Source organism: Salmo salar, chromosome 02 (genome assembly GCF_965601325.2).
Source record: "Salmo salar chromosome 02, fSalSal1, whole genome shotgun sequence".
Taxonomy (NCBI): domain Eukaryota; kingdom Metazoa; phylum Chordata; class Actinopteri; order Salmoniformes; family Salmonidae; genus Salmo; species Salmo salar.
The window spans coordinates 9,430,291-9,443,031 of record NC_138292.1 but is presented as its reverse complement, the minus strand read 5'-3'; the positions used below and the strand labels follow the sequence as shown (position 1 = coordinate 9,443,031).

Below are 12,741 nucleotides of genomic sequence, written 5' to 3'. Positions count from 1 at the left end.
CAGAGATGTTCTCTGGTTAGTGAGTCCGCCAGATCAGAGGCAGTAGGGATGACCAGGGATGTTCTCTGTTTAGTGAGTCCTCCAGATCAGAGGCAGTAGGGATGACCAGGGATGTTCTCTGTTTAGTGAGTCCGTCAGATCAGAGGCAGTAGGGATGACCAGAGATGTTCTCTGTTTAGTGAGTCCTCCAGATCAGAGGCAGTAGGGATGACCAGGGATGTTCTCTGTTTAGTGAGTCCTCCAGATCAGAGGCAGTAGGGATGACCAGGGATGTTCCCTTTCTACTGAGTCTACCAGATCAGATGCAGTAGGGATGACCAGAGATGTTCTCTGTTTAGTGAGTCCTCCAGATCAGAGGCAGTAGGGATGACCAGGGATGTTCTCTGTTTAGTGAGTCCTCCAGATCAGAGACAGTAGGGATGACCAGGGATGTTCTCTTGATAAGTGCTTGAATTAGACCATTTTCTGTCCTGCTAAGCATTCAAAATGTAACGAGTACTTTTGGGTGTAATGGAAAATGTATGGAGTAAAAAGTACATCATTTTCTTTAGGAATGTAGTGAAGTAAAAGTAAGAGTTGTCAAAAATATGAATAATAGAGTAAAGTACAGATACACAAAAAAACAACTTAAGTATTTTTACTTAAGTACTTTACACCACTGTTCCTTATTACATAAAAGGCATTCCTTACCGTGTAGTTTATAGAATCATCTCCCTGGGATGTAAAAGACTGTCTCTGGTGTGTGTGTCTGTCTGTGTGTGTGTGTGTGTCTGTGTGTGTGTGTCTGCGTGTGTGTGTGTCTCTGTGTGTGTCTGTGTGTGTGTCTGTGTGTGTGTCTGTGTCTGCGTGTGTGTGTGTGTGTGTGTGTGTGTCTGTGTGTCTGTGTGTGTGTCTGTGTGTCTGTGTGTGTGTGTGTCTGTGTGTGTGTGTGTCTGTGTGTGTGTGTGTGTGTGTGTGTGTGTGTGTGTGTGTGTGTGTGTGTGTGTGTGTGTGTGTGTGTGTGTGTGTGTGTGTGTGTGTGTGTGTGTGTGTGCGCGTGTCTGTGTGTGTGTGTGTCTGCGTGTGTGTTCTCAGATGCCATGCCGGCTGACCACGAGCAGTACTACGGCTTCACTAAGTTTGCTATGGAGCTCAATGAGCTGGACCCTTCACTGAAACTGCTGCTGCCTCCCACAGACACCCGGCTACGGCTCGACCAGAGGTGAGAGACAGAGAGAAGAGTGCTACTGTACAGTAACACACCATTGTCTTAGCATGGTGTAGGGGCCAGCATGGTGTAGAGACCAGCATGGTGTAGAGACCAGCATGGTGTAGAGACCAGCATGGTGTAGGGACCAGCATGGTGTAGGAACCAGCATGGTTTAGAGACCAGCATGGTGTAGAGACCAGCATGGTGTACAGACCAGCATGGTGTAGGGACCAGCATGGTGTAGGCACCAGCAAGGCGTAGGGACCAGCATGGTGTAGAGACCAGCATGGTGTAGAGACCAGCATGGTGTAGAGACCAGCATGGTGTAGGGACCAGCATGGTGTAGGGACCAGCATGGTGTAGAGACCAGCATGGTGTAGGGACCAGCATGGTGTAGAGACCAGCATGGTGTAGAGACCAGCATGGTGTAGAGACCAGCATGGTGTAGAGACCAGCATGGTGTAGGGACCAGCATGGTGTAGAGACCAGCATGGTGTAGAGACCAGCATGGTGTAGAGACCAGCATGGTGTAGGGACCAGCATGGTGTAGGGACCAGCATGGTGTAGAGACCAGCATGGTGTAGAGACCAACATGGTGTAGTGACCAGCATGGTGTAGAGACCAGCATGGTGTAGAGACCAGCATGGTGTAGGGACCAGCATGGTGTAGAGACCAGCATGGTGTAGGGACCAGCATGGTGTAGAGACCAGCATGGTGTAGAGACCAGCATGGTGTAGAGACCAGCATGGTGTAGGGACCAGCATGGTGTAGAGACCAGCATGGTGTAGAGACCAACATGGTGTAGAGACCAGCATGGTGTAGAGACCAGCATGGTGTAGGGACCAGCATGGTGTAGAGACCAGCATGGTGTAGAGACCAGCATGGTGTAGAGACCAGCATGGTGTAGGGACCAGCATGGTGTAGGGACCAGCATGGTGTAGAGACCAGCATGGTGTAGAGACCAACATGGTGTAGTGACCAGCATGGTGTAGAGACCAGCATGGTGTAGAGACCAGCATGGTGTAGGGACCAGCATGGTGTAGAGACCAGCATGGTGTAGGGACCAGCATGGTGTAGAGACCAGCATGGTGTAGAGACCAGCATGGTGTAGAGACCAGCATGGTGTAGGGACCAGCATGGTGTAGGGACCAGCATGGTGTAGAGACCAGCATGGTGTAGAGACCAACATGGTGTAGTGACCAGCATGGTGTAGGCACCAGCAAGACGTAGGAACGAGCAGGTCGTAACAATGTAGAAATGTGCATTTGGTAATACAGTTTCGTATTACACCCATCAAATGACCATTATTACAACATACATAGTTGGGTTTGCTTTATTGTGTATCCAAATGTCCCTGTGTGTGTGTGTGTGTGTGTGTGTGTGTGTGTGTGTGTGTGTGTGTGTGTGTGTGTGACCAGGCTGCTAGAGGAGGGCAACGTAGAGGCAGCAGAGGAACAGAAACAGAAGATAGAACAGCAGCAGAGAGACAGACGCAGAGTCCTGGAGGAAAACACCATGACACATCAACCCACATTCTTCAGGTGAACTCCTAGAGCTGGATACAGGGTGATGCCTAAACTGTCACAGAAGTAGCCATTTGAAAGACAGGAGATGAGCACTCTAGTACAGGGCTTCCCAACCTAGGGGTCGTGGGACCTTCCTTGATTTGAGGGATCTGTTTTTTTACTATACAGTATATACAGTATTTCTTTTTACAAATGCGCAATTGTATAAACTGATCTATAACGACACATAACTCTGCGATGCTAGAAACTAGTGGTAGACTCCCAGAGGAAGACACTGAGGCACATGGGGTTATCTTTGCTTGGGAAGTAATCTGATACAACGTGCGATTCGGTTGCTATCAATTGATCTATTCACTTTGGGCCCGATTCCGACTTTGGAAATTACACGTTTCTTACGCACACCTTTCCTACGCACTTCTCAGTACTTGGTATTGCCTTACGAAGGTGCGTAATGGGCTTTGCAGGTGGGCCCCCCCCCTCCCGCGCGCGTGCGCGCTGAATAAATGTAATCCCATTTACTGGCCAACAGATTTTCTCGTGGAGTTGTCTGTGAGTAAGTTGATATGTTGAAATGTTTCAGTTTGCTGCCATATGACTGGTTTCACATTTGTCTCCAGTGATTATAATGTCAAATAGATCTGAAACAAGTGTAATTTCTACTTACAATCCCCTCATCCAAACTGATTACTCATTTACCAAGCTCTAATCAATAGCTCTTATCAAGTACTCGTTTACCTAGCTCTAAATCAATAGCTCTTATCAAGTAATCATTTACCTAGCTCTAAATCAATAGCTCTTATCAAGTACTCGTTTACCTAGCTCTAAATCAATAGCTCTGATCAAGTACTCGTTTACCTAGCTCTAATCAATAGCTCTTATCAAGTACTCGTTTACCTAGCTCTAATCAATAGCTCTTATCAAGTACTCGTTTACCTAGCTCTAAATCAATAGCTCTTATCAAGTACTCGTTTACTTAGCTCTAAATCAATAGCTCTTATCAAGTACTCGTTTACCTAGCTCTAATCAATAGCTCTTATCAAGTACTCGTTTACCTAGCTCTAAATCAATAGCTCTTATCAAGTACTCGTTTACTTAGCTCTAAATCAATAGCTCTTATCAAGTTGTAAATTACAGTGCATGGAGAATGGTTCTTTTTTGATTGGAAAACAAAAGTAATCTGATGCTTTTTCCACTTGGAATCGGTAGGTTTGCTAGACCTTATTCATAGTTTCCTAGCACGTAAAAGTTGTCAGAATCCGCCGTATCTGTAGACACACCTTCATTTATTCAATCTCCACCCAAAACCAATAGCAGGTGAACATCACGCTATTCTCATGTTTTAGTTCAAGTTCAGATAATTACGTTCCATTTACTCACGCTTAACTCAGGTGGGAATCGGGCCCTTTCTGTAAAAGAGAATACGTTCAATTAAATTGAGGGTTCAAATAAATTATAATAATAAAACGTATTTGGTAGCGGAATAACATTGGGTCTAGACTTTATTTTTCTTATAAAGGGGGCCCTTGGGAAAAAATGTTGGCAGCCCTGTTCTAATACATCTCCACAGCTAAACTCCACCTGCATTTATTCCCACTGGGTTTATTAAAGCAATAAGGCAGGAGAGAGTGTGGTATAAGGCCAATATACCACGGCTATGGGCTGTTCTTATGCACGACGCAACGCGCCTGGATACAGCCTTTAGACGTGGTATATTGGCCTTATACCACAATCCCCCGAGGTGCTTTATTGCTATTATAAACTGGTGACAAATGTAATTACAACAGTAAAAATTATTGTTTTGTCATACCCGTGTTACACGGTCTCATTTACCACGGCTTTCAGCCAATCAGCATTCAGGGCTCGGACCAGCCAGTTTATAACACAATACGGATGTACCTATATAGATGTACATGTACCACAACAGACACACCAGACATGTAACATGTCCAGGGGAACATTAGGTTACTCCATGTTCAGTAGCTGGTTCTCAGTTTCCATTCAATTCTGATGGCGGGTTTGTGAGTGTTGCAGGCATAGTTCAAAAACAGTCTAATTTTAGTATTTTGCTCATTAGTCAACTGTTAATACAATCCACAAAAATGTAAGCAGTCAAGTTTTCAAGATAGAGCACTTATAATAAAAAGCAAAAACGTGAGGAGGCTGATGAGGCTGATGATGACGATGAGGCTGATGAGGAAGATGAGGCTGATGATAATGATGAGGCTGATGAGGAAGATGAGGCTGATGATAATGATGAGGCTGATGATAATGATGAGGCTGATGATATTGATGAGGCTGATGATAATGATGAGGCTGATGATAATGATGAGGCTGATGATAATGATGAGGCTGATGATAATGATGAGGCTGATGATAATGATGAGGCTGATGATATTGATGAGGCTGATGATATTGATGAGGCTGATGATAATGATGAGGCTGATGATATTGATGAGGCTGATGATAATGATGAGGCTGATGATAATGATGAGGCTGATGATAATGATGAGGCTGATGATAATGATGAGGCTGATGATATTGATGAGGCTGATGATAATGATGAGGCTGATGATATTGATGAGGCTGATGATAATGATGAGGCTGATGATAATGATGAGGCTGATGATAATGATGAGGCTGATGATAATGATGAGGCTGATGATATTGATGAGGCTGATGATAATGATGAGGCTGATGATATTGATGAGGCTGATGATAATGATGAGGCTGATGATATTGATGAGGCTGATGATAATGATGAGGCTGATGATAATGATGAGGCTGATGATAATGATGAGGCTGTGTTTTGCATCATGATCTTTTTGTTGTTGATTCTTTTTAGAAGGTATTTCATTATTCAGTTCAGGTAAAGAATATGTCTTTCTGTTGTCCACAGGAAATCAAAGGATGACACCTGGGTTAGCAACAACACTTACTGGGACCTGAGGAGCGATCCAGGCTTTGCCCACCTGGACTGTCCTGTGTTGTGGTGACCTGAGGAGGGAACCAGGCTATCACCACCTGGACTGTCCTGTGTTGTGGTGACCTGAGGAGGGAACCAGACTATCACCACCTGGACTGTCCTGTGTTGTGGTGACCTGAGGAGGGAACCAGACTATCACCACCTGGACTGTCCTGTGTTGTGGTGACCTGAGGAGGGAACCAGGCTATCACCACCTGGACTGTCCTGTGTTGTGGTGACCTGAGGAGGGAACCAGACTATCACCACCTGGACTGTCCTGTGTTGTGGTGACCTGAGGAGGGGACCAGACTATCACCACCTGGACTGTCCTGTGTTGTGGTGACCTGAGGAGGGAACCAGACTATCACCACCTGGACTGTCCTGTGTTGTGGTGACCTGAGGAGGGAACCAGACTATCACCACCTGGACTGTCCTGTGTTGTGGTGACCTGAGGAGGGGACCAGACTATCACCACCTGGACTGTCCTGTGTTGTGGTGACCTGAGGAGGGGACCAGACTATCACCACCTGGACTGTCCTGTGTTGTGGTGACCTGAGGAGGGGACCAGACTATCACCACCTGGACTGTCCTGTGTTGTGGTGACCTGAGGAGGGGACCAGACTATCACCACCTGGACTGTCCTGTGTTGTGGTGACCTGAGGAGGGGACCAGACTATCACCACCTGGACTGTCCTGTGTTGTGGTGACCTGAGGAGGGAACCAGACTATCACCACCTGGACTGTCCTGTGTTGTGGTGACCTGAGGAGGGAACCAGGCTATCACCACCTGGACTGTCCTGTGTTGTGGTGACCTGAGGAGGGAACCAGACTATCACCACCTGGACTGTCCTGTGTTGTGGTGACCTGAGGAGGGAACCAGACTATCACCACCTGGACTGTCCTGTGTTGTGGTGACCTGAGGAGGGAACCAGACTATCACCACCTGGACTGTCCTGTGTTGTGGTGACCTGAGGAGGGGACCAGACTATCACCACCTGGACTGTCCTGTGTTGTGGTGACCTGAGGAGGGAACCCGACTATCACCACCTGGACTGTCCTGTGTTGTGGTGACCTGAGGAGGGAACCAGACTATCACCACCTGGACTGTCCTGTGTTGTGGTGACCTGAGGAGGGGACCAGACTATCACCACCTGGACTGTCCTGTGTTGTGGTGACCTGAGGAGGGGACCAGACTATCACCACCTGGACTGTCCTGTGTTGTGGTGACCTGAGGAGGGAACCAGACTATCACCACCTGGACTGTCCTGTGTTGTGGTGACCTGAGGAGGGGACCAGACTATCACCACCTGGACTGTCCTGTGTTGTGGTGACCTGAGGAGGGAACCAGACTATCACCACCTGGACTGTCCTGTGTTGTGGTGACCTGAGGAGGGAACCAGACTATCACCACCTGGACTGTCCTGTGTTGTGGTGACCTGAGGAGGGGACCAGACTATCACCACCTGGACTGTCCTGTGTTGTGGTGACCTGAGGAGGGAACCAGACTATCACCACCTGGACTGTCCTGTGTTGTGGTGACCTGAGGAGGGAACCAGACTATCACCACCTGGACTGTCCTGTGTTGTGGTGACCTGAGGAGGGGACCAGACTATCACCACCTGGACTGTCCTGTGTTGTGGTGACCTGAGGAGGGGACCAGACTATCACCACCTGGACTGTCCAGTGTTGTGGTGACCTGAGGAGGGGACCAGACTATCACCACCTGGACTGTCCTGTGTTGTGGTGACCTGAGGAGGGGGACCAGACTATCACCACCTGGACTGTCCAGTGTTGTGGTGACCTTAGTGTGACTTCTGTGGCCACTGGTCACACACCTGGGTCATGTTTATTAGGCACAGGACTGAAACAGGGAGGGACTACCTGAGCTTGTCCAATAAGAAACGCTTGTGCGTTCATAAGGCACCAAACGGAAGAAAACAGACTGCAACGGAGGGAACTACCTGAACTTCCAGTCCAATAAGAAACTTAATTTTTTTGTTTTCAGTTGCAAAACGTTTTGCTACGGTGTGCACTTATGAACACGACCATGCTTGGACTTCCTGTCTGTACTGTGACCCAGGCTGGCTCTGGGGGCTGGAGTCCTGCTGCTCTGTCCGTCTCATTGGTTACGCCTCAAATGGCACCCTATTCCCTACATAGTGCACTGCTTTTGACCAGAGCCCAATGGGCCCAAGTAGTGCATCATACGCTAAAGGGAATAGGGTGCCATTTGGGACTTACCCTCTTGCACATGTCCACCTGCTATCCATCATTCACATGTCCATCTACTATCCATCATTCACCTGTCCATCTACTATCCATCATTCACATGTCCATCTACTACCCATCAATCACATGTCCATCTACTATCCATCATTCACCTGTCCATCTACTATCCATCATTCACCTGTCCATCTACTACCCATCATTCACATGTCCATCTACTATCCATCATTCACCTGTCCATCTACTATCCATCATTCACATGTCCATCTACTACCCATCAATCACCTGTCCATCTACTATCCATCAATCACCTGTCCATCTACTACCCATCATTCACATGTCCATCTACTATCCATCATTCACCTGTCCATCTACTATCCATCAATCACCTGTCCATCTACTATCCATCATTCACATGTCCATCTACTACCCATCATTCACATGTCCATCTATTACCCATCATATACCTGTCCATCTACTGTCCATCATTCACCTGTCCATCTACTACCCATCATACACATGTCCATCTACTACCCATCATTCACCTGTCCATCTACTATCCATCATTCACCTGTCCATCTACTACCCATCATTCACCTGTCCATCTACTGTCCATCATTCACCTGTCCATCTACTACCCATCATTCACATGTCCATCTACTACCCATCATTCACCTGTCCATCTACTATCCATCATTCACCTGTCCATCTACTATCCATCATTCACATGTCCATCTACTACCCATCATTCACCTGTCCATCTACTACCCATCATTCACCTGTCCATCTACTATCCATCATTCACCTGTCCATCTACTATCCATCATTCACATGTCCATCTACTATCCATCATTCACCTGTCCATCTACTACCCATCATTCACATGTCCATCTACTATCCATCATTCACATGTCCATCTACTACCCATCATATACCTGTCCATCTACTGTCCATCATTCACCTGTCCATCTACTATCCATCATTTACCTGTCCATCTACTATCCATTATCCCCCCCATGCATGTTGCTGCTTTATAATTCATTGTTGTTTTCATTTTTTCATTTGAGAGTTTATCCAGTTTATTGCCTTAATAGACAACATTTATCCGAGTAGTGTATTAATGTAGCGTCTTTATATAGCATACCCTTCGAATGCAGGGACTCTTATGCAAAAATTGTGTCCTGTTTTTCCACCTGTAGTGTCTCATCGTGCAGAATTGAACACATAAGAAATACTGTATATTTCAACAAGGTACTAAAGAATGAATTACTAGCCTTGTTGGTTCTGCAAAGACTGTAAAATAATCCTTCCCATTTTGTATTGCCGCTCCTCGCTAACTTAGCTACTAGTCTACATTAGCACAGCTGTTGACTGTACAACACTGTCTTAACACATGCGGTTTTCTACCTCTGAGATGAGATTCCATGGTACTTGTAACACCATTGAGAAGGTGTACATGTCAAATATTTATTCTGCACCTGTCTAATGCCTTACTGGGTGAACTATATTGCATTTTACTCTAATTTCTGTTTAAAAACAAACTGAAATGTTTCAGAAGGGCACGTGTGTTTGTGTGAGGAGGAATTCTTTAAAGAATGAAGTATGTTTTTGAAGTTTCATTCTAAAATGCTATATATCCATTTTCAGAAATGTTGGTGATTTAGCTTTTATTGTTTAAAGGTCATGAACAGTCAAAATCATGTTTTTCATGAAATTGGATGATATTTGAAGGAAACCAGATTAAAGTATTGATGACCAAAGTATGAAAAATGACCGTTGCTTCTATATTGATCAAGTTTGATCATAAAGCTACTGGCCCCTCCCCCATGTCAAACACTGGTAACATTGTATTCTCTTACCTAATTTACATAAGTATTCAGACCCTTGGCTATGAGACACGAAATTGAGCTCAGTTGCATCCTGTATCCTGTTTACATTGATCATCCTTGAGATGTTTCTACAACTTGATTGGAGTCCACCTGTGGTAAGTTCAATTGATTGGACATGATTTGGAAAGGCACACACCTGTCTATATAAGGTCCCACAGTTGACAGTGCATGTCAGAGCAAAAACCAAGCCTTGAGGTCGAAGGAATTGTCAGGATTGTGTCGAGGCACAGATCTGGGGAAGGGTACCAAAACATTTCTGCAGCATTGAATTTCCCCAAGAACACAGTGACCTTCATCATTCTTAAATGGAAGAAGTTTGGAACCACCAAGACTTCCTAGAGCTGGCCACCCGGCCAAACTGAGCAATCAGAGGAGAAGGGCCTTGGTCAGGGAGGTGACCAAGAACCCGATGGTCACTCTGACAGAGCTCCAGAGTTCCTATGTGGAGATGGGAGAACTTCCAGAAGGACAACCATCTCTGCAGCACTCCACCAATCAGGCCTTTATGGTAGAGTGGCCAGACGGAAGTCACTCCTTAGTAAAAGGCACCTGACAGCCCGCTTGGAGTTTGCCAAAACGCACCCAAAGGACTCTGACCATGAGAAACAAGATTCTCTGGTCTGATGAAACCAAGATTGAACTCTTTGGCCTGAATGCCAAGTGTCACGTCTGGAGGAAACCTGGTACCATCCCTACAGTGAAGCATGGTGGTGGCAGCATCATGCTGTGGGGATGTTTTTTAGCGGCAGGGACTGGGAGACTAGTCAGGATCGAGGGAAAGATGAACAGAGCAAAGTACAGAGAGATCCTTGATGAAAACCTGCTCCAGAGCACTCAGGACCTCAGACTGGGGAGAAGGTTCACCTTCCAACAGGACCACGAGAGTAAGCACACAGCCAAGACAACGCAGGTGTGGCTTCGGGACAAGAGCCCGGACTTGAACCCGATCGAACATCTCTGGAGAAACCTGAAAATAGCTGTGCAGCGACGCTCCCCATCCAACCTGACAGAGCTTGAGAGGATCTGAAGACAAGAATGGGAAAAACAAATAATCATGTTTTGTTGCAAAACGCTATATACCTCAGTCTCAGAGGAATAAGTAGTATTGCTAGGTTTTACACAGTGAAATGTGACAAATAACTACATTTTTAATAGAGAACTGTACAAATGTTATATTTTTTAAAAGATTTAAAAATTCAATAAAATAATATGAGATACACAACATGACCAAAAGTATGTGGACACCTGCTCGTCGAACATCTCATTCCACAAAAGCATTAGTGAGGTCGGGCACTTTGTTGGGCAATTACTGTAGGCCTGGCTTGCAGTCGGCGTTCCAATTCATCCCAAAGGTGTTCGATGGAGTTGAGGTCAGGGATCTGGGCAGGCCAGTCGAGTTCTTCCACACTGATCTCAACAAACCATTTGCTGAAACAGGAAAGGGCCTTCCCTAAACTGTTGCCACAAAGTTGGAAGCACAGAATTGTCTAGGATGTCATTATATGCTGTAGCGTTAAGATTTCCCTTCACTGGAACTAAGGGGCCTAGCCCGACCCATGAAAAACAGCCCCAGACCATTATTCCTCCTCCACCAAACTTTACAGTTGGCACTATGCATTGGGGCAGGTAGCGTTCTCCTGGCATCCCATGAACCCAGATTCGTCCGTCAGAATGCCAGATCGTGAAGCGTGATTCAACACTCCAGAGAACGCTTTTCCACTGCTCCATAGTCCAATGGCGGCGAGCTTTACACCACTCCAGCCGACACTTGGTATTACACATGTTGATCTTAGGCTTGTGTGCGGCTGCTCGGCCATGAAAACCCATTTCATGAAGCTCCCGACGAACAGTTCTTGTGTCCACATACTTTTGTGTATATAGTGTATGTATGTAAAGTATTTACATTTGACATCTCATTCAGAGTGACACAGTTAATGCATTCAACTTAATAAGATCGCTAGGTGAGACAACCACATATCACAGTCAAATATACAGGATACGAACATTCCTTTCCAGATAAACAATGGATATATACAGCATAGTGTTTAGCAACAAGAAAATATGTACATATAAAGTCTATGAATAAAAAATCTGAGAACAGTAATATTTTACACACACATGAAGGAACCCATAAGCAATCATTTCTGATTATAAAAGACAAGTGAATAATTGGTGGATAGAGTGTTTTGAAATGATACACAGTATATACAGTACCAGTAAAAAGTTTGGACACAGCTACTCATTCAAGAGTTTTTCATTATTTTTGCAATTTTTTACTTTGTTAATAATAGTGAAACTATGAAATAACACATAGGGAATCATGTAGTAACCGAAAAAGTGTTAAACAAATCAAAATACATTTTATATTTTATATTCTTCAAAATAGCCACCCTTTGCCTTGATGACAGCTTTGCACACTCTTGGCATTCTCTCTATCAGCTTCATTAGGAATGCTTTTCCAACAGTCTTGAAGGAGTTCCCACATATGCTGAGCACTTGTTTGCTGCTTTCCCTCCACTCTGCGGTCCAACTCATCCCAAACCATATGGGTTGAGGTCAGGTAATTGTGGAGGCCAGGTCATCTGATGAAGCACTCCATCACTCTCCTTGGTCAAATAGCCCTTACACAGCCTGGAGGTGTATTTTGGGTCATTGTCCTGTTGAAAAACAAATGATAGTGCCACTAAGCGTAAACCAGATGGCATGGCATATAGCTGGTAAAAATGCTGTGGTAGCCATGCTGGTGTGCCTTGAATTCTAAATAAATCACAGACAGTGTCACCAGTAAAGCACCCCCACACCATCACACCTCCATTCTTCACGGGGGAACAACACATGCCGAGATCATGCGTTCACCTACTCTGTGTCTCACAAAGACATGTCGGTTGTAATCAAAAATCTCACATTTGGACTCATCAGACCAAAGGACAGATTTCCACCTGTCAAATA

General features: G+C 45.5%; 1 protein-coding gene across 2 annotated transcripts in view; it reads left to right on the top strand.

The window, feature by feature from the left end:
* LOC123727807 (oxysterol-binding protein-related protein 3) overlaps nucleotides 1-9,673 on the top strand; it is a 159,164-nt gene extending 149,491 nt beyond the window's left edge. For both annotated transcript variants that reach the window (XM_082959615.1, XM_082959614.1), the window contains 3 exons: nucleotides 1,075-1,201; nucleotides 2,608-2,730; nucleotides 5,612-9,673. In XM_082959615.1, the coding sequence (XP_082815741.1) occupies nucleotides 1,075-1,201; nucleotides 2,608-2,730; nucleotides 5,612-5,708 (347 nt within the window). In that variant the 3' untranslated portion in view covers nucleotides 5,709-9,673. The remainder of the gene's footprint in view (nucleotides 1-1,074; nucleotides 1,202-2,607; nucleotides 2,731-5,611) is intronic.
* Nucleotides 9,674-12,741: the final 3,068 nt, after the last annotated feature.